At 45.5% G+C, this 19,679-nt stretch overlaps 1 protein-coding gene across 6 annotated transcripts in view; it reads right to left on the bottom strand.

Annotated features, from left to right (window-relative positions):
• The window catches only part of CHD3 (chromodomain helicase DNA binding protein 3), a 30,731-nt gene extending 11,671 nt beyond the window's left edge, over positions 1-19,060 (bottom strand). For 2 of the 6 annotated variants that reach the window (XM_027857103.1, XM_027857107.1), the window contains exons 1-23: positions 18,765-19,060; positions 11,944-12,056; positions 11,488-11,658; positions 11,138-11,259; positions 10,225-10,496; positions 9,881-10,011; positions 9,562-9,712; positions 9,188-9,381; positions 8,592-8,825; positions 8,049-8,252; positions 7,102-7,313; positions 6,480-6,611; positions 5,979-6,078; positions 5,123-5,314; positions 4,596-4,796; positions 4,033-4,170; positions 3,643-3,764; positions 3,113-3,286; positions 2,856-2,997; positions 2,286-2,417; positions 1,287-1,404; positions 707-831; positions 303-534 (exon numbers count right to left, since the gene is read on the bottom strand). In XM_027857103.1, the coding sequence (XP_027712904.1) occupies positions 303-534; positions 707-831; positions 1,287-1,404; positions 2,286-2,417; positions 2,856-2,997; positions 3,113-3,286; positions 3,643-3,764; positions 4,033-4,170; positions 4,596-4,796; positions 5,123-5,314; positions 5,979-6,078; positions 6,480-6,611; positions 7,102-7,313; positions 8,049-8,252; positions 8,592-8,825; positions 9,188-9,381; positions 9,562-9,712; positions 9,881-10,011; positions 10,225-10,496; positions 11,138-11,259; positions 11,488-11,658; positions 11,944-12,056; positions 18,765-19,029 (3,877 nt within the window). In that variant the 5' untranslated portion in view covers positions 19,030-19,060. The remainder of the gene's footprint in view (positions 1-302; positions 535-706; positions 832-1,286; positions 1,405-2,285; positions 2,418-2,855; positions 2,998-3,112; positions 3,287-3,642; positions 3,765-4,032; positions 4,171-4,595; positions 4,797-5,122; positions 5,315-5,978; positions 6,079-6,479; positions 6,612-7,101; positions 7,314-8,048; positions 8,253-8,591; positions 8,826-9,187; positions 9,382-9,561; positions 9,713-9,880; positions 10,012-10,224; positions 10,497-11,137; positions 11,260-11,487; positions 11,659-11,943; positions 12,057-18,764) is intronic. The other 4 variants (XM_027857106.1, XM_027857108.1, XM_027857105.1 and 1 more) reach the window with 3 other exon arrangements.
• Between the last annotated feature and the right edge of the window lie 619 nt (positions 19,061-19,679).

Below are 19,679 nucleotides of genomic sequence, written 5' to 3'. Positions count from 1 at the left end.
TTCAAATCCTTTCTCAAACACTAACTAGTGTGACCTACCTCAGTACCTCCATCTATAAAACAGGATAATAATAGCATCTACCTCTCAAGGTTATTGTGAGGATCAAACAAGATAATATTTATAATGTGCTTTGCAAATCTTAAAAGTACTATATAAATACTGTCATCATCATTATTATTATTATTATTAGATGTGTGATAAGGGCCTGAACCAGGGTGGTAGCTATGTGAATAGAGAGAAAAGGAAAACATTTCAGGAAAGAAGGCTGTTGCTACAACAGGGGCAGGAGAAAAGATTTTCACCTTCATTTTCATCCTTAAACAGCTCCTCTGTGCCAAATTTGAGGATATCATCAAGCTCCTGCTTGGACATTGAACCTGCCTTAGAGCCTAACCCAGGCCTTACAACCAGGTGTGTCAACATCATCTTCCTTTTGGCCACCTGAGTAATCCGCTCCTCTACTGAAGCTCGTGTCACAAACCGGTAAATCATCACTTTGTTGGCTTGACCAATCCGGTGAGCTCGGCTGAAGGCCTACAATGGCAAAAGGTAGTGAGCCCAGTCAGGGGAACAACAGAGAGAATATATATCCTCAGAGAAGGGACATTGTGGAAGAGAAAGTACCACTACAGTGAAAAAAAATCTTTCTCTAACTCCAGGTCATCCTCCCCTTTATCTCCCTTGCTCTAGGAGTTCAAATTCTCACCTGGATATCATTGTGGGGATTCCAGTCAGAGTCGAAGATAATGACAGTATCAGCTGTGGCTAGATTGATGCCCAAGCCCCCAGCTCGAGTGGACAGAAGAAAGCAGAACTGCTGGGCCCCAGGGGCTAGGTGAGGACGGAATTGGAAAGTCAGACCCACCTACAGGCAATTCATTTCCCAAGCCCCTGGCTCTTCTCTTATCCAAACCTATTCCCCCTCAGAAACTCAAGCAATCAACTCGTCAAGGACCAAGGTTAACTCCTCAGGAACTAAGGTGTTCGTCTCTCAGTTACTGATCCTAATAATTAGAACAATTCACAAATAGAATGGGATACCTTGGGAAAGAGTAGATTTCCACTCACTAGAGGTCTTCATACAAAGTTTGGGGCTATTGTAGCAGGGATTGTTGTTCAGGTATGAGTTAGAAGGCCTCTGAAGTCTCTTATGATTCTGTGATCCCAAGTGTCCATCCCCCCCCAAGTCACTGATACCCTTAGGGACCCATGAGCCCATCCCCAAGATACTCTTTCCCTTAGACACTCTTAATTAAATTCATCTCTTGAGCCTCTGGTGCCCTCACCATTGAATCGGTCAATAGCCTCCTGCCTTAGTGCTCCAGTGATGCCTCCATCAATACGTTCATACTTGTAACCCTCATAATCTAAGAAGTCCTCTAACAAATCCAACATCTTGGTCATCTGAAAAAGGGAAGGAGGAATTTTTTGGAAGGGGAAAAGGGAAGAATGGAGGGGTTGTCTGATGTAGTAAGGAAATAGACGGGTCATAGGAACCTACTTATTCTTATTGTACCCTACTTTTCTGTAGGAGTCCTAGTCGTCCTCCTGTTTTCTTTCTTTTTAAAAAAAAAATCTAAATTTTATTTTAACTTCCACTGAAAAGTATCTGTCATTAGTTTTCAACCCATTGTTGTCCTATTTTGGCCTCCAAAATAATCTCCACTTTCTAACTCCCCACTTGACTTCCAAAACACACTAGTTCTTCTTTTACGGTTGTTTCCCTTTCCTCACCCTTAGATTATTCCTTCCGAGGAGGCACCAAATGACTCCTGCTAGGGATTAGGCAAAGGTCACCCCTTTACAGATCCCAAGCAAGGTAAGACACAATCTGTACAGAAGTGGACTCCTTTAAGTATCAATTTTCTCCATAATATTCATTTTTACATGATTTGGTATCATAAAATTCTGTTCTCTACTGTATGTTAATGTATATTTTGTGATTAAATTGTGTGCATTACAGTAAAACACTCAAGCCTTCTTGTGGGCACAATGGAAGATTAAATTTCCAGGTCTTGCTGGAACACAGAACACAGAAATGCCTTACTTTGTCCCATCTCTGCCTCCTCTTCTAACCCCCACATTCAATTTTAGAAGGGGTATTTCCAACACCCCTTAGAGTAAGGATCTTGATGGGCCAGACATGAACTGGATAACACAGAAATTCATAAAAATGTTAATCGAAAGAGTTCCCAATGCCAAAGATTTCAGAGTCTTTGAGAAGACACAAGTACAACAAACAGAAAGAGAGTAGTGGTAGGAAAAAGTCAAAAGGGATGAGTTACCTGGGAGAAAATGAGCACCCGGTGGCCCTGTTCCTTCAGTTTTCGAAGCATCTTTTGTAACAGCATCAGCTTCCCTGATGACTTGATAAGAGCCCCACCCTCATATGCCCCACTGGGGAGTTTTGGGGACTCCTAAAATGTAGAAAGGAAAAAAGGGAGATAGGAGTCAGGAATAATGTTAAAATTCTCCAGTCTCTACTAAATCCATAAGACTGAATGCCTAAATTTAACCTAATCCCCACAGTTTTCTGAGATGTAGTCACTGTTTAGGGTTAGCATTAGAATTAGGGTTAGAAATGGAATTAGGACCAGAAAGGGAAATGGAATTAGGGTTAAGGTTAGAAATGTAATTAGGATTAGAAAGGGAAACAGAATTAGGGTTAAGGTTAGAAATGAAGGTAGAGTTAAGGTCCGAAGTAGGATTAGATATGGAATTAGGCATCACCTACAACCCTTCTCCCCGCCCCCAAAATCCCAGATTTTCTTTCCCTTGGAAAGAAATGTCCTAGATTACTAGCCCCAATTCAGTTCCCAACTCTTCCCTCCCTACTAGCCCCACAGGTCCCACACCATAGCAGCCACAGGGAAGAGGTAGGGGTGGTTGCAGCACTTCTTCAGATCCATCATAATGTTGAGCAGTGACACTTGGTTTCCACCACCTCGAGAATTCAATGCCTCAAAATTCCGAGTGAGGATATATTTGTAATATTTCCTGGTAGGAGGGGGAAAGATTAGAATGAGGCATTTGGTCACAAACCAGCCCACCCCCAATAAATCCCCACCTACCCCCATCTCAAGGACCCAGGTGTTTAGCCCCCCAGCCTCACTTCTGCATGGGGCTGAGCTCCACCCTAACAATGAGCTCTGTCTTGGCTGGCATGTTCTTGAAGACATCAGCCTTGAGCCTCCGAAGCATATGTGGCCCCAGTAGGTCATGTAGTTTCTTAATTTGGTCCTCTTTAGAGATGTCAGCAAACTCCTCCAGAAAACCTTCCAGGTTGCTGGAAGGAGAAAGAAGAGAAAGGCGAAAATTCATAACTTCAAGGCCTATAGTCTTCAGGGTTCCAGGACTAATTCCATCCCTTACTCCAAGTCTGTTCTCCATAGATTTATTACTGTTTTTCTACATCACTCTCAGTCTTTTCTGTACCCCTAATTTTCCTCATTATACCAACCAAATTGTTCCTTATAATTCTCCCCCTTACCTAGGATTAAAACAGGAAGGGAAAAACTGAAAGGTGAAATTACAATTGGTGATGGGTAGACAAAGATGTTTAAGAGTTTAGAGGATAAGAACCAAGGAGCTGGGCTACAATGGTGGGTGTAAGGTAGGGTGGAGAAGAAAAGGGATACTTACTTAAATCTTTCTGGGGTAAGGAAGTTAAGCAGATGGAAGAGCTCCTCCAGATTGTTCTGAAGGGGAGTCCCTGTCAGCAGCAACTTATGATCAATCTTGTAGCCATTCAGCACCCTAAAGAACTGGGAGTAGGGCCAGGGTAGAGGACAAGGAAAGTATATTAGCAACCTAGTGTACCTGGTCCTTTAACACATACTCTTCCTCATTCTCTAGCTCATTTCTTCAGAGACACAATTATTTTGCCCCCATACCCCTTACCTCTTTCCCACTTTTAGTACATTTTTTTCCCTCAGGAATCCAGGTATCTTGCTTCTAGCCCCCAAAAAGGTTGTCTTAGTAGGAAAGAAATAAGAAGGCTTAAGTCCCTTGGTATCTTGTCATCATCCTCACCTTGGATTGATTATTCTTGAGCCGGTGGGCCTCATCTACCACAAGGCAGGCCCAGCGAATAGAGCCAAGTGCTGCCTGGTCAATGGTGATCAATTCATATGATGTCAGCAAAACATGGAACTTCACCTGTGCCTCCCTCTGCCAACATAATAATTAATTCATCCAAATGCTGCCCAAACGGTCCCAACTCCCTGCCCAAGACCTAAGTTTTTTGCCTCCCTTCAAATCTCTAAAATGAATTAGGTATCTTATCCTACAGTTTTAAATTTGAAGCCCATAAGGACCCATAAATACAGTTCTTAATGCTTCCATTCCTTATTAGGGACTCAAATGTGAAACCCCACATACACAAAGATTTAAAACAAAAAGAATCCCCTGGGAGTGCCTGCTGTGTTCCAAGGCTACAGTATAAAATATTCTTTGATGGAGGAAGGGAGAGAAAAAAGGTAGTTAAGACATGAAGGAACTAGGCAGGGAAGGGGCATCATATTAATGGGGTAAAGGAGGAACAGTGAAGGTTTAGCAGCATGGGAGGGAATGAGGTATGGTGTTGAGGGACCTACCCTCATCTTAAAGGCCTTTTTGCCACCCTTGATAGCATTATCTTCAAAGGAGAATTCATTCTCTCGGATAATGGCACGGCTATCCTTGTCCCCAGTGTATGTCACCACATAGAACTTGGGGGCCCACATCTGGAACTCTCGTTCCCAATTAATGATGGTTGAGAGTGGAGCACTCACCAGGAATGGACCTTTTGTGTGGCCCTGGAGGATAAGAGGAAAACTGGGTCACAACTCATTAATCCAGCCTCTTAGTTTATACTCCCTCAGGCATCCAGTTACTCCTCCCTCCTCTACCACAATCAGCCCTGGTTTGGTTCAAAGATTTAAAGGAAAAGGCAACTGGGAATCAGGGGGAATACTACAGAGAATGAACCCTGATTTGGGAGGTGAGGAGTAAGAGAAAACAATTTGTAAATCAGTGGTGTCCCTAGGGATAGAGAAGGTAGAGAACTGGCAGCAAGTCCTGGGGTAGAATATGGGCTCAAGGGCCAATGCCTGTTCCCCTCAGGGACCCTGATATCTGGCACCTCCTTATAAAGGGAGTAAAGGAAGACGATGGTTTGAATGGTCTTGCCCAGGCCCATCTCATCAGCAAGAATGGTGTCAGTCCCTTGTGCCCATGAGAATCGTAGCCAATTTAGCCCCTCCAGTTGGTATAAGTGCAGCGTTCCCCCTGTGGCTGTGATGAACCGTGGCTGGTTCTCATACTTCACTGTAGGCTGTGAGATAAAGAGGTCAGAAGTCAGAAAAATGGTCAGAATTAGTCCTTTGGCCACTGCCTCCTCCCTCTCCAGTTATAATTTCAAGTTGACTATACCTCTCAGTAGCTCATAAAACAGGTTTTTTTATTTCAAAGTGAACTCTTGAAAATTACAATTTAGTTCCTTTGTCTTTTTTTTATTCAAACAGCTTTCAAAAATATCATGGGGCAGAGCTGAAGAGATCAAAACATACCACCTTTAGGCTAATGGGAATTATGGTCACTAATTTTTTTACCCCTCCCCTCTTCTCCTAGAGCAGGGCAGCTATTTGGTTAAGTGCATAGAGCATGGGCTTAGAAACAGGAAGACTCATCTTCATGAGTTTAAATCTAGCCTCAGACACTTATCAGCTTATTTGCCTCAGTTCCTCATCTCTAAAATGGGCTGCAGAAGGAAATGACAAACCACTCCAGTATCTCTGCCAAGAAAAGAAAATCCCAAATGGAGTCACAAAGAGTAGGTCCGGACTGAAATGAACAAACAACTCCTCCTAGAGATTAATTCCTAACAGCCTCAGGGTCAGGGATAATTGCTGGAGAACTGACTGCTCACAAAGTTAGAGTCTACATTTGCCTTCTCTTAACTTTCTGAGGCCACAGATTGTGATAAGAGAGGGACTCACATCATTGGTGGGAGAAGTAGGAGGGCCATCTCCCTGCAGCTCCTTTTTCTTTTTCTTATACTTTCGGGGCTGAGCAGGATCCTCCCCCATGATTAGCTCCCTAGGAGACAGAGGAACATATAAGCCTTAGGCTTGGACCCTGAAGGCATATTCCACAGCCTGGTCTTCTCTTTCTATCACAGGCTCTTTTTTTTTAATCTCCCACAGCTTTGGACTCTGTCTCTATCTTCCACAACCAAGGACCCCTCACTATCCCCAAACCAATATCCCATCTCTCTATCCCATTTATCTACATCCATGGATCCCCTTTTATTATTCCCAACCTAGGCCTTACTCCTTGTCTTACATAACTCTTCTTTATGCCTTTTCCAAATAATTACACCTTATCTCCTATAACCCTATTCTTTTAGTTGAGTCTGTCTCTCTTCCTCCTCCCTACCCTCCAGCTATAATTGACCATTTTTCTATTCCCCAATCCTTATACCCCCTTTTCCCCCTGACCGGTGCCTCCAGTAGCTGTTTTTGTGGGCATCATATTCAGGGATGTTCATTTCATCTTCCTCCCAAGTTGACTGGTCATATGGCAGGTCTCTCCATTTTACCAAGTAATGGTAGTTTCCCTTCTTGTCCATGCTTTGAGGGATTGGGGGGAGGGAGGGTAAGGATAAGAAGGAATGGAATGGGATATAAATAAAAAGAGTCTTACATAGTAAGCAGTAGACATATATAACTTAATGGCCCAGGAGGTGATATAGGCAGAAAATACAAACAATTCATAAACAAGTTGAAATACTTGAAGTATATCTCAAAACTTTTGTTGTTGACACCCTCAAAGACATGAAATATCTCACAGGTCAACTTTTTGGTCAGTTAACTGAACTATATTATATCTTATGTTTTTATGTATGAACAGGAATAAGGGTGCATATAGGGTGAGCTGGGCTGGGATACTCTCTGATCTTACTCCTCCCCAATGACTAAAGTGTCTTGTTCATCAGTTAATTATCCAATAGTGAATCCAATATTTTCCTTTTAAAAAGAAGAATTCTTAATATCAAGGGGTCATTACTACACCAATATAGAGGACAATCCTGAATGGTCATCCTATGATTCCTACATTTACCTGTGATTGATGATTCTGTGAACAGTCATCCACTCTGGTTTGATGCCAAATCGGTAGAACTTTTCCTCCATCTCAGCATAGTGTGGGTCCTTGCTCTTTCTCTTGTCACTCTTCCCATCGTCTTCACCAGAGCCATAGTCCAGTGGTGGAGGCTCATCCATATCATTCTTTCGCTGATAGTTTCGATACATCACCAGATGAAAAATCTCCAGCTGGTTAAGGGTAAGAGGATAAAGAAGCTTAGAAACATCTCTGTAAGAACAGAGAGGGAAGGAGGTAGGGAATAGGAGAGGATAGAAAAAGGAAAAACGGATGGCTGAAGGGGCATGTGAAGTAGGAGGGAAACGTGGGGCAGCTAGGTGGCGCAGTGGATAGAGCTCTGGCCATGGAGTCAGAAGGACCCGAATTCAAATCCAGTCTCAGACATATGACACTTACTAGCTATGTGACCCTGGGCAAGTCACTTAACCCCGTTTGCTTCACCAAAAAAAAAAAAGAAAGAATAAATAAATGAATAGAGAGTGTTGGAAAGAAGGGGTGTTGCAGCTAGGAGACAGCATTGGAAGGAAATTTAGAGGTCATCTAAGCCCAAATCCCTCATTTTACAGATAAGAAAAATGGATGCTTAAAGAAACGATTTGCTCAGAATCACACAGGAGTACAGTGCCAAGATTTAAACCCATGTCATTTTGCTCCAAGTTTATCATTCTTTTCACTACACCAAATTGCTTCCCAAATGTTTGGGAACACAGGGTGATAGGTACATGATATAAAAGAAGAGTGTGAAAATGATGGTGATGGAGAGGGGGCTAAAGGAAGAAAATGAATTAGAAACAATAATTAAAGGTTAAGGAAGTTGAGCTTGAGGGCTAGGTGACAAGAATGTGAAGTATTATGTAAGGAGCAAAGGATATAAGCCACTGGAATGAGAGGATGGAAGCCATTACCTGAAGCTCCTTGGCCCAAGAGCAGTGCCAGTAGGACAGTCCGACCCACTTGACAAAGAACTCTCGCTCAGAGCGGCCTTGCAGAGGACGGGGAACTTGGATGTCAGGTGACCCCTCAGCCAGTTGAGGGGCTGGAGCTGCCACAGGGGGCTCTCCCCACCTCCAGTACAAGATCTTCTGCACTCGGCCCTTTAGCACAGGGCACTTCACAGCAAACAATGACAAAGACAGAAAATACATCACTGGGACAGTATAGCTGGCATTTTATAAAAGAAGTAGACTCAGGGGAGAAAAAGAAAATCTGGGGCTTGCAAGTGAAGTGGTGGTGGAGGAAAGGGTGAGAAATGGGGAAGTAGGAGACCAGGGACCTGGAAAACAGATATTAAGGGCTAGATCAAGGGTAGGGAACCTGCGGCCTAGAGGCCACACATGACTATAGGTTCCCCACCTCTGGGCTAGATGCTTGGAATTTTCTGGGAAGTATGGAATAAAAAGGGAGAGCTGAGACAAGGGACTAGCTTCTACTGACACAACAATGCTTACCGTGCATCGGGGACATAGCCATTCACCATTGGGAATGTCTGGCAGTGGAGGATTCAGGCAATGGATATGATAAGAGGAGATACAGGCATCACAGCAGAGTAGCTCCCCTCCATCCTTGCATACTCTGCAATATTCCATGTGATCATCTTCTTCCTCTTTTTCCCCTTCCTCCTCTCCTTCCTCTTCATATTCCTCCTCTTCTTCCTTGGCTTCCCACTGTACTCCCTCCTTTTCCTGAGTGTCAAGGAATAGACGGACATAGAAATACAACAGGACAAATAGAAACGGAGAGAAACCATTTATCCAAGAGGGTCACCTGGGTTCTTGAGCGTGGAGGCAAAGGAGGGAATATTTAGGAAACAGGACACCTGGATCCCTGAGAGAAGGTGATGTTATAAGTAGGGATAATACAAGGGTGTAGAGGGGCAGGGGTGATAAAAAAGGATCCTAGGTACTCATTTTTTTGACACTAAGGAGACCAGATATATGGGTACAGGAAGGAAGTTGAGGATAGGAACCAGGGAACTTGGGTCCTAAAAGGAAGGAAATGTTTAGGTCCCTGGGGTAAAGGAATGCCTCGGTGCTAATTTACTCACACAATGGGGGCAGCTCCACTTGCCCTCAGGAGCCCTGTCGAGCTCAGGATCAAGGCAGACAAGGTGGTAAGCACGAGGGCAGGTGTCACACAGAATGATCTCCCCGCCCTGCTGGCACACCTCACAGTAATCCTGGTGATCCGTCTCATAGCCATCAACTTCCTCCTCCCCAGCCACTGCAGGACAGCCCAGAACTGTCAAACACCCCAGTGAAGATAAAGAAACAGAGACAGAAACAGAAAGAGGGACAAAGTACAGGGAGACCACAAGAGATAGTAAGAAAGAGAGCAAGATATTGAGAAAAAGACAAACACAAAGGCATTCATGCCCTTAACTGCATGCATGCCCTTAACATTCCCTTTCCATTTTCTCACCCTTCTTTTTCTTCCTCCCTGGCCGGCCTCGCTTCAGCTTCTTGGTTCGGGTGGTGCCATCAGGCCGGCCTGAGGCACTGTGAATACTGCCACTCTCTAAGTCAGACTCCTCAGCTTCAGGCTCAGGGCCTTCATCACTCTGGAAAACATACTGCCCATAGCCCCATGGCCCGTCAGCCAGAACAGTACCTATCCAAACTCCCACCCTAGACAACTGTTTCCCAGTTTCTGCTCCTTTAAAAGACCCCAGCATTTGGATGTCAGTTTTTTTCGAAGTGGTCTCCTACTCCCTACCAACGGACAAGATAGGGATACTCACCGAGCCTCCCTTCTTCCTCTTGCCACCCAGCAACCCAAGTTTGATTTTGAGTGGTGCCATCTTCTTTCCCCGAAGTTTCTTCCGGCCATCAGGCACTCTGGGGCTCTTACTTCGCCTCTTGTGGCCAGGCCCTAGATAGACAGAAAGAAAAAAATGAAATTTCTGAAATTTTTTCTGGGGGCCAGGACTTTACCAAAATCCATCTTTAGGCAGAGTTTCATACTACCATTCAGGACTAGAAGGGAAACCTCCCAGTCTATCTTTCTACAACAAACTACCTTATGCCTCTCTTTCCCCCTCAAGTCCCAAAGGCTTAGAGAAGGAAGTCTGAAGGAGGACTTTACCTTTGCCTTCTTTGGTTTTGGCTCTTCGGATAGGTGGGGGCTGAACATCAGCAGGAGGTGGTGGAGGCCCAGGGGGAACTGTACTAGTGACAGATGAAACAGCAGATGACACCTGTTCGGCTACAGCTGCTGCTGCTGCTGCGGCTGCGGCTGCCACAGCTGCTGCTGAACCCTTGAAAGGGTTGTTGGCACTGAATTCTCGCCACTTGGCCCCTAAGATTGTCATCATCTTAGACATTGGAATCTTGGGGTTCTTCTTAGCGATCAGGGGCCTGCAGGGAAGGATGTCAGAGACTCAGACACTCCATCTGGTACAATTCCTAGCCACAAAGTGACAGTGACCAAGAAAATCCAATGCTAGGTCATAGCAAGGCTTCCTCGGGTTAATGATGGGAACTGTGGGCATACAGGAAGGGTGTCAACCAGGGCTTTAGGGACATAAGATACTGAAGTTATAGTCTGGAATGGGAGATAAGAACCTTGAGAGATAGAAGAAACCTAGGTCTCAAAGTGAGCACTGGGGTAGCTGAGGTGAAAAGGATATCTCTGCTCTACTCAAAGAGATATGAACATCTCATGATTTAGGAGGTATCACTGCCAGCATTTATCAGGGGCCCCTATTTCTAACCAGAAGGTGGCAGTGTTTGCCACATGAAAATGTCATTCATTTTCTTCACCCGGGGCTAGGACAAGGATCAGGGAAAAGCAAAAACCCTGGGGAAGGAGTGGGGGGATCCACTAAATGAGTGCTTTCTCTCACAATTAACAGAGAAAATCCATTTTGGAGAGGGTAGGACTCTGAGAGGACTCTGCTCTGTTGCTAGGGAGATTCTACCTTAGTACCAGAGTTTGGAAACAGTTTTAATGAAATCCGTGGTGATCACTTGTGAAATATTCCACTATCCCTTCCCACCTCATGAACTGGCTGAAGGCCTTGTAGTTGGTTAATGTATGGTAATCCTCCTCAGAGAATACATGTTCTACATCCTCCAAACCCCACGTTAGGAGCAGTGTGGCTGATGACTTCTGTTCAACCTGGTTAGGGATGGAGGTATAAAAGTTGAAGAAAAAGACTCACCCTTATTAGCATTTCCTGGAAATACTCCTGTCTCCCTTTCCACCTTCCCAACCAGCTTATCTTGTCTCTCTCTTTCTTTCTGTACCATTCCAAAATTTGTTTTTCGTACCAATTTGGTACCAATTTTCGTACCAATATCTCCATCACACTGTCCCACTCCTAGTCCTCTATATGACTTTACCTACCTTCTGGCCTCCATCTCCCTCCCCCTTTTTCCGCCGTTTTGTCTTCTTCTCCTTCTTCTCACGGTGCTTCCGACGTCGTTTCCGGCCTGGTCCAGTCCCATACTCGCTGCCTCCACTCTCTGACTTTTCCCGATATTCATCACGTTCAGAGCCAAATTCTTCTTCACTGTCCTAAGTGGAGAAAGAAAGTAAAACCTAAAAATCATAATAAGCAATGGGACGCAACTGCAAGGAAAGCCAGAACTTGCTGGGAGGAGGAGGGATTACAAGTCATCAACAAGACAGGAGTCAGGGTTTTGAGGCCCAGGTTTCAGTAGGCAGATAAGTGGTACTCCTCTTGGGGTCCAGAGAAAGAACAAAGCCTCTCTTGACATCTTGTCTAAGGGTTTTAGGGATAGGGGAATTAAGGAAAAAGATGGCACTTATGGGCTCTGCTGCAGGTTCCTCTACACTCACAAGCTTCTTTCGTTTTCGTGGTTTCCCTGGCTTGTTCTCCTTCTGTTTTCTGGGTCCTCGTTTTCTCTTCTTCACTCCAAGAGCTGAAGGTGGGAGCCCAATCTCATCTTCACCTTTGGGATAAAGAACAAAGTCATACTAAAGATCTTAAACATCTAGTCCTCTAGATTTTATTCCTCCTAGAGACCTAGTTCCCACTTTCTCCAGGGACTGAGGCATTTGACCTATCCCAGTCCTGTCTCCCATCATTGAATGCAAAACTTAAGTTTTTTTTTCAAATACTTAAGAGACACTGAGTACAGGGTTGTTCTGAAAATGAGGAGAGAAGTCAGAAGGAAAGTGCAGACAAATCACAGTATTAACATGCCCCAAATCAAGGATTAGGTTCCAGGTTATAGGCTTTAACTTACAAGACCATGACAGGGCTCCTTCCTCCTGCCCTCACCTGTGACCCAGCCCCAACCATAGTCCCCAAACCAGCCAATTGGCCCTCTGCCTGGAAGCTGGGGAAGCCGTGCCCAGTTGCCTGCTTGGCATAATCCCAAGGCTTGGGGGGAAATACAAGCAGGCAGGTCCTTCAGTCAGATGCTGAGAAGGGAGAGTCAATAGCTAGAAAAATAAAATTTTATGATTAAGGAAGTTTTGGTTTTCTGTCTGGGAGATACAAGGTTAAAAAATGCCAGGCATCTATTTCTATTTCTCCTGAAATTCCCTAAGCCTACTGTTACTCCAAACTATAGTCCCTGTTGGGAAATGATTGATCACTTTCACTTCCTACCCACAGGACCCTAAATGTTTGGCCCTATCTAAAAAATCCTGTTTCTAGTTTTTGCACAAACAAAGCCAAAGCAACCAAGATTAGGAGGGTAGCAGAAAACTGGGAAAGAATTTTTACAATCAGTGTCTCTGATTAAAGCCTCATTTCTAAAATATGTAGGGACCTGAGTCAAATTTGTAAGAATACAAGTCATTCCCCAATTGATAAATGGTCAAAAGATATGAAAAGGGAGCTTTCAGATGAAGAAATTAAAGCTATCTATAGTCATATGAAAAAAATGCTCTAAAATCATGATTGATTAGAGAAATGCAAATCAAAACAATTCTGAAGTATCACATCACACCTATCAGATTGGCTAACATGAAAAACAGGATAATTACAAATGCTGGAGAAGATGTGGGAAAATTGGAACATTAATGCATTGTTGGTGGAGTTGTGAACTGATCCAACCATTCTGGAGAGCAATTTGGAACTATGCCCAGTGGGCTATATAAATGTGCATACCCTTTGACCCAGCGATATCATTTCTAGATCTGTATCTCAGAGAGATCATATAAATGGGAAAAGACCCAAATGCACAAAAATATTTATAGCAGCTCTTTCTGTGGTGCCAAAGAATTGGAAATTGAAGGGATGCCCGTCAACTGGGGAATGACTGAACAATTGTGGTATATGAATGTAATGGAATGTGCCATAAGAAATGATGAGCAGGCAGTCTTCAGAAAAACCTCCGAAGACTTGAATGAACTGATACCGAGTGAAGAGAGCAGAACCAGGAGAATATTGTACATAGTAACAGCCACAATGTTCAATGACTAACTTTGATAGAATCATCCCTTCTTAGCAATGCAAGGATCCAAGACAACTCCAAAGGACTCACGATGGAAAATGCTGTCCACATCCAGAAAAAGAACTATGGAGTCTGAATGCAGATCAAAGCATATTATCTGTTCTCTTTCTTTTTTTCTTTTTTCTTTCTCGTGGTTTCTCCCATTGGTTCTAATTCTTCTTTACAATATGACTAATGTGAAAATAGGTTCAATATTAAAGTATATGTAGAGCCTATATCAAATTGCATGCTGTCCTGGGGTCAGGGGAGGGGAAGGAGGGGGAGAAAATTTGGAACTCAGAATCTTATGGAAATGAATGTTGAAAACTAAAAACAAATATTTTTTTAAAATCCTGTTTCTATCACAACTGCCTGTTTCTACCATAAATTTGATCTTAGTCATAGTAATAATTAATAATAATAATAGCTAGCATTTATGTAATACTTTAAGGAACACTTTACAAATATTATTTTGTCCTCATAACCACCTTGGGAGGTAGGTGCTATTACAAGAAACTCAGACTAAGAGAGGTTAAATGACTTGCCCAAAGTTACACATACTTAGGAAATATCTAAACCAGGATTTGAACTCAGGTCTTCCTGACTCCAGGTTTAGCATTCTATCCACAACTCACAGGTTCCACCACCACTTTCTGCTCCAGGGTATTCTCTCCAAACTAGGCTGAATATCTAGCATCACAATCTTAAATGTTCCTGCTTCCCTGAGGGAATGTAGACATTCTGTCCCAGGCAATATTTTTCCTAGTCTGCAAAGTTTTTATAATAAACCCTACCAGGTAGGTGGTATATTGTTATCCCCATTTTACAGATTGGAAAACTGAAGCTAGAGAGAAGGGAAGGGAATAAACATTTACATGGTACATACAGGCCCTGTACTAAGCACTTTTTTACAAATATTCATTTGAGATAATAGGTTAAATGACTTTCGCTTACAGTAGGAAAGTCTAAGCATTGGATATGACAAATAATTCAGGTCTGACTTTGAGTCCTGTGATCTTTCCATCTTGGGGATCCAGGTTTTCTGATTCCACATACACCCCAACACATGCTCAGTGATATGTGCAACATAAAAAAATTCTGAGACAAAGGCTGACATATTTATTACATACACAATAAACAAGGCTGCTTACATCTACTTAAAGATACATATATAGTAACAAGCATACTCCACCAACAGCCCCACCCACACTCTCACGAATATAAATGTAATACCTGCCAGCATCAAGGTAAAAACCATGGCTTTTGCCCCAAAAGCCTATTTGAGAAGAATGGGACTAGCTCTTCCTGGTGTTCCCTTACCTAGTCTCCATTCCTCCTTTTTTCAGTGATGAGTTGCTCACCATAAATTTTGGGAAGCACTGATGCCACAAGGACATCATTCTCCAATTTGCTTTCTTCAGTCCCCTAGTACCAGTTCAACCAGCCAGACTTGTCATGCTTGGGCAGAGGCAACAACAGGAGGGGACAACTTAGTATAGCCCAGCTCAGCCCAACCCCCTTACTTTAGGTCACACTTTTCCACCTTCCATAACCAAAGGCAAATTAGCAACAACTTGTACCAAAATACCAAAATTTTTGTCCCAGAAACCCACTACTTCTTTCTTCTTCCCCATAATTCCTGCTTCCTTCAAAGATCAAGGTACTAAGGCCTCGTCCTTTTACATGAAAGCTCTTAATTTATGTTTGGGGCAGGGAAGGGGAATGTGTAGGGGCATAGTAATAGAATGCCTGCCTCAATACTGAGAATAAAGTGAGAACTGTTGCTGGAAGTCCTTTGACCGGTTTTCTCTAAACCCAGAAGCTTCATTAATATGAAAGTGGAAAAGGGTTAATGGTGAGGACAGGCCAGTTGGTTTAGGATTAGGGAAACAGCATGAATTAGTTCGGGAGGGCAAGAGGGACAGGACACAGGCCTAAGGAACTCTAATCTGTTTGACCCTTTCCAGCTACAGGTGGAGATCCAGCTAACCTCCACCTGATCCTGCGAAAAGCTGGAATGGGGAAGAAAATCAAGAATGGAAGGGGAGAGGTAAAGAAATGAGAGACTAAGTCTCAACTCTTGTCTCACCCGCTGGCCTGAAGCCCAGGCTCTCCCACTTCCCTGGCTCTGATCCCTGAGGGGGCTGGCAAGCTAGAAAAAGGAGGAGGAGTCTCAGAAAAAGGCCTGCCCTCCCCTTTCCTTTCTATCTCACCATCAATCTCTCACACACATATATTTATTTTTTCTCAAATTCCCTTCCCTCCCCCCACAACGAACCACCATAATAGGGCCCCTGCACATGCGTATTGCAAGGAGAGGGTGGGTTTTTATTTTCAAGCCTTTTGCGAAGAAACTACTAGAATTTTCCACACCACCCATATCCTACCCCCCCCCAAGCAATCACATCTAAATATTATATTATTTCTTTATACTTGCCAGAAGGGGGAGGGGAAAGAAATTCAGTTTTGGCTCCCTTCTTTCCCCTCCCCCTGCAGGAGTCTTTGGATTTGAAATACTGAACAATGTACAGAGGTTGGTGGGAGGAGAAAGAGGTAAAGTTGGACCCAGTTAAGAATGTGAAACAAAATGGGGATGAGGGAAAATCAGTCAGGGTGAAAAACAATAGGGAGCTGCAGAATATACAAATTCATATTCCACTTGGGAGTTTGGGCCAGAAGGGGACAGTTAAATACATAAGGCAAACTTCTTGGGATTGGTATTTGCCTTCCTCATACCTGGGGAGACAAAGAAGGAAGGAGAGCTAAAACATATTTCCCCGAAGTTTTTTTAACATCAGAAAATTACCCAACAAAGATGTTTTAATCACTCGAACTTGGAGGGTTTAGGCAGAGGCAAAACTGCCCTAAGTAGAAGGGGAATAAGTATTATTTTTAATTTCAAATCCAAAATGAAACAATTTGTTATCTTCAAATGTCTGCTTATTTATTAGGGAAATATGCTACAGAAGAGGAGATCAAAGGAAGCCAAACAAAGACACACCTCAACCTCTGACGGTTTCTTTCTTGCTTCTTTCCCAGCTCTCCCCTCTTTTATTAGCCTAGTTTTGAAAATGACCAAAGAGGATTACCTAACCTGAGAACTCAGCAGACAAGGAAAGAATCCATCCCCTAATCCCTTTTTCCTCCACCTTTCTTCTTTTCTTGCTCACTTTGCAGGCATATTGTAGGTGTCTAATAAATGTTTGACACCTGTCTCCCAAATTCTCCCATCTGCACTAAAAAAAAAAAAAAAAAGTGTTCCCCTCAAAGTAATTTTTTCTACTTGCTTCCTATTTCACAGACCCCAGGGGAAAATAATTATTTCATTTTCATTAAGACACTCCCTTCCTCTCTCCCTTTTGGACCCTCTTCCTTCCTATCAGCACACACTTCTTTTGTTGTTCAACTGAAGTACATACAGGCACATCTGCCATACATGGCACTAATCTATATTTCAGTATTAAGAACACTGGGCATATCTCATCAATAGGTGCTGGAAAAAACACAAGTAAGGCAGCATGGTGTAGTGAAGAGGACTTGATTTGGAGTTAGAAGCCCAGCTAGACCCCTTTACAGCCTTCGCAACTTTGGACAAGTCATTTAGCCTCTCTTTGACTCAGTTTCCTCAACTTTAAAATGAAGGGGTTAGACTCCATGACCTCTAAGTTCCCTTCCAACTTTAAATCTATAAGGCTATTAGTCTGCTCCCAGGCATGGGGATGAAAGTGTCCCATCGGTCATTTTCTACATATAAGGTATGAATACATGTAAAGTTTACGTTATTTTTTTACATTTCTAGAACTAGTCACACAAGGCTGTCTGAGGTGGGGTGGCTACTGGGTTCCTCATGAGGCAATTGTTATCTCGCAGCAGTGGCTACCGTTATTAAAGCTGCCCGTGTGAGAAAACTGGGGAGGGGAGTGATGGACCTCTTGTAACAAACACCACAGGAGGCGAGGTGTTCCACATCCCCTCAGTCACCCCTCACAGAGGTGGCTGTGATGGACACAATCAATAAGTCACAACCACTGGGCCCCCAGGACCACAGTAGTGGGGTCACTCAAGGACAAAAGAGGGTCAATGGCTCTCAGAGCAGAGGTGGGGAGTCCCGGGGTGAATACACACCCTTTTGCTACAGAGGGGCCTAGCATCACATGCAGGGGGGGAAATGGAAGGAATAGAAAGAGGTGGAGTTGTCGGCGAGTGTATCTGGTTTCCCCTTTAGGCACCCTGCCCACCTCCACTTCCAAGATCTTGGGGGGGGGGGTTATTCGCCAGGCAGTGGTCTGTGTTCAAAGTCCCATCGCCACCCGAAGAACAAGCCCTGTTCCCTCACGGGCAGGAGCGCCCGTGTGAGCAGCGTGTCGGTCCCCAGGTGGTCAGGATGGACCCCTCCCCCGTGCCGAGCCCCGAGGAGGAGGACTAGCCTCACGCCGATCCCCACAAATGCATACACAGACACCATCTAATTTTACATTTAGTCAGACCCCAAACGGGCTTGAACTCCCAGAACCACAGCCACCGTCACCACTCTCCACGGCCGCCTCCCCCTCCTCCCGCCAGCCAAGGGGGGGGACGTCTGGAGCTCAAGCGACCCGAAAGAGCGGCGGGAGTTGGGGGGGGCGCGTCTCGGGTTCGATCGCTACTAATCCCCCTAAGAAAAGAAAGGAAGGGAAGAAAAAAAGAGGGGAAAATCCCCCCACACACCACCAACCCTCCCTTCCCCCTACGACTGCGACCAAGAGTTGGCTGCACGGTCCGCGCGCCCGCTCAGCTGGCGCCCGGCGTTCCGCCGCGGCCGCGGGCCCCAGGCTCCCCCCAGAGCGGGGGGAGGGGGCTGGCCTGGGGGAGGGGAGGCGAGGCCCGCTAGGCCAGCAGGTCGGCCCACCGGCCCGGAAAGCTTCCCGGCCTCAGGCCCGGGGCGGGAGGGGAGGGAGGGAGTGGAGGGGCAGTCAAGCAGGCGGGCCGGCTGTTCCGTCGTCCGCGCGCCCCCGGACTCGACTCCTCTCCGTCCGCGCGGTGGGTGCCTTTCGCGCTCCCTCCCCTGCCCTCCTCTCTCCACCCCCACCCCCAGCTCCTCCGCGCGCGCCTGCCCGACACCCCCCCCACCCGAGCCCCCTCTCGCGCCCAACGGTTTCGGAACTTTGGGCTCGCGGCGATCAGAAGTAAAAGGGGGGGGGGAGTTCGGCGGGTGTCCTCCGTTCGCGTCTTTACCTGGCGGTGGGGGCGGGGGCGGCGGGGGCGGCGGGGGCGGGGGCGGTGGCGGGAAGAGGTGGCAGCTGGGGGGACTGTGGCGGCCGCGGCCCCGGTCGTGCCCCGGCGGCCCGCGTCCGACTACTCCCTCGTCGTCTTCCTCTTCGTCGTCCTCATCCGCCGCCTCCACCTCCTCTTCGCCCTCTTCTTCCTCCTCCTCTTCTTCCTCCTCAGACACTATCATCTCCTCCTCCTCCTCCTCCTCGTCCCTCAGAGGGGAAGCCATCCTGTAGCTCTGGCCCCCCCACCACCCCCCCCACCCACCGCCCGCCTGCCTCCCCCACCACTACCACCACCACCACCACCACCACCACCACCACCACCTCCTCCTCCTCCTCCTCCTCCTCCTCCTCCTCCTCCTCCTCGTCGTCGTCGTCCTCCTCCTCCAACTCACCTCCTCCCCCAGCCCCCCAAACCCCCGGGCCACCCCCTACCCCCACCCCTCTGTCTAAGGAGGGGGCGAAACCTCCTCCCAAAAACAATTTACTATTGAGAAAAATTAAAGGGGGGGACTTTCTCCTCCCCTTCCCTGGGAGACCAAAAGACAGAGAAAGGGGGGTAAATATATATATATTATATAAATAAAAGTTTTTCTACTCTCCCCCCCCTTACTCCCCTCTCCGTTGTTTTAAATATATTTAAATTCTGAGGGGGGCGCTGAGAAATATTTCCTAGAGCTGAAGCACTAAGATGGCCGCCCTGAAATTATTTTTAAAACAACCCCCCCTCCAGCACCGCCACCCCCTCCAAGAAGAAAGAGAGAGGAAAAAAAAAAATCTGCTTTTAAAACAAAATGGCTGGCTTAATATTTCATTTTTCACCCCCATCCCCTAACACCCCCACCAACAGAAATGCTTCCAGTTCCCCCCTTCTCAT

This window comes from Vombatus ursinus, unplaced genomic scaffold (assembly GCF_900497805.2).
Source record: "Vombatus ursinus unplaced genomic scaffold, bare-nosed wombat genome assembly UNPS02011916.1, whole genome shotgun sequence".
NCBI classification, from domain to species: domain Eukaryota; kingdom Metazoa; phylum Chordata; class Mammalia; order Diprotodontia; family Vombatidae; genus Vombatus; species Vombatus ursinus.
Note: the sequence above shows the minus strand (reverse complement) of the source record. Positions and strands in the feature narration are given on the sequence as shown.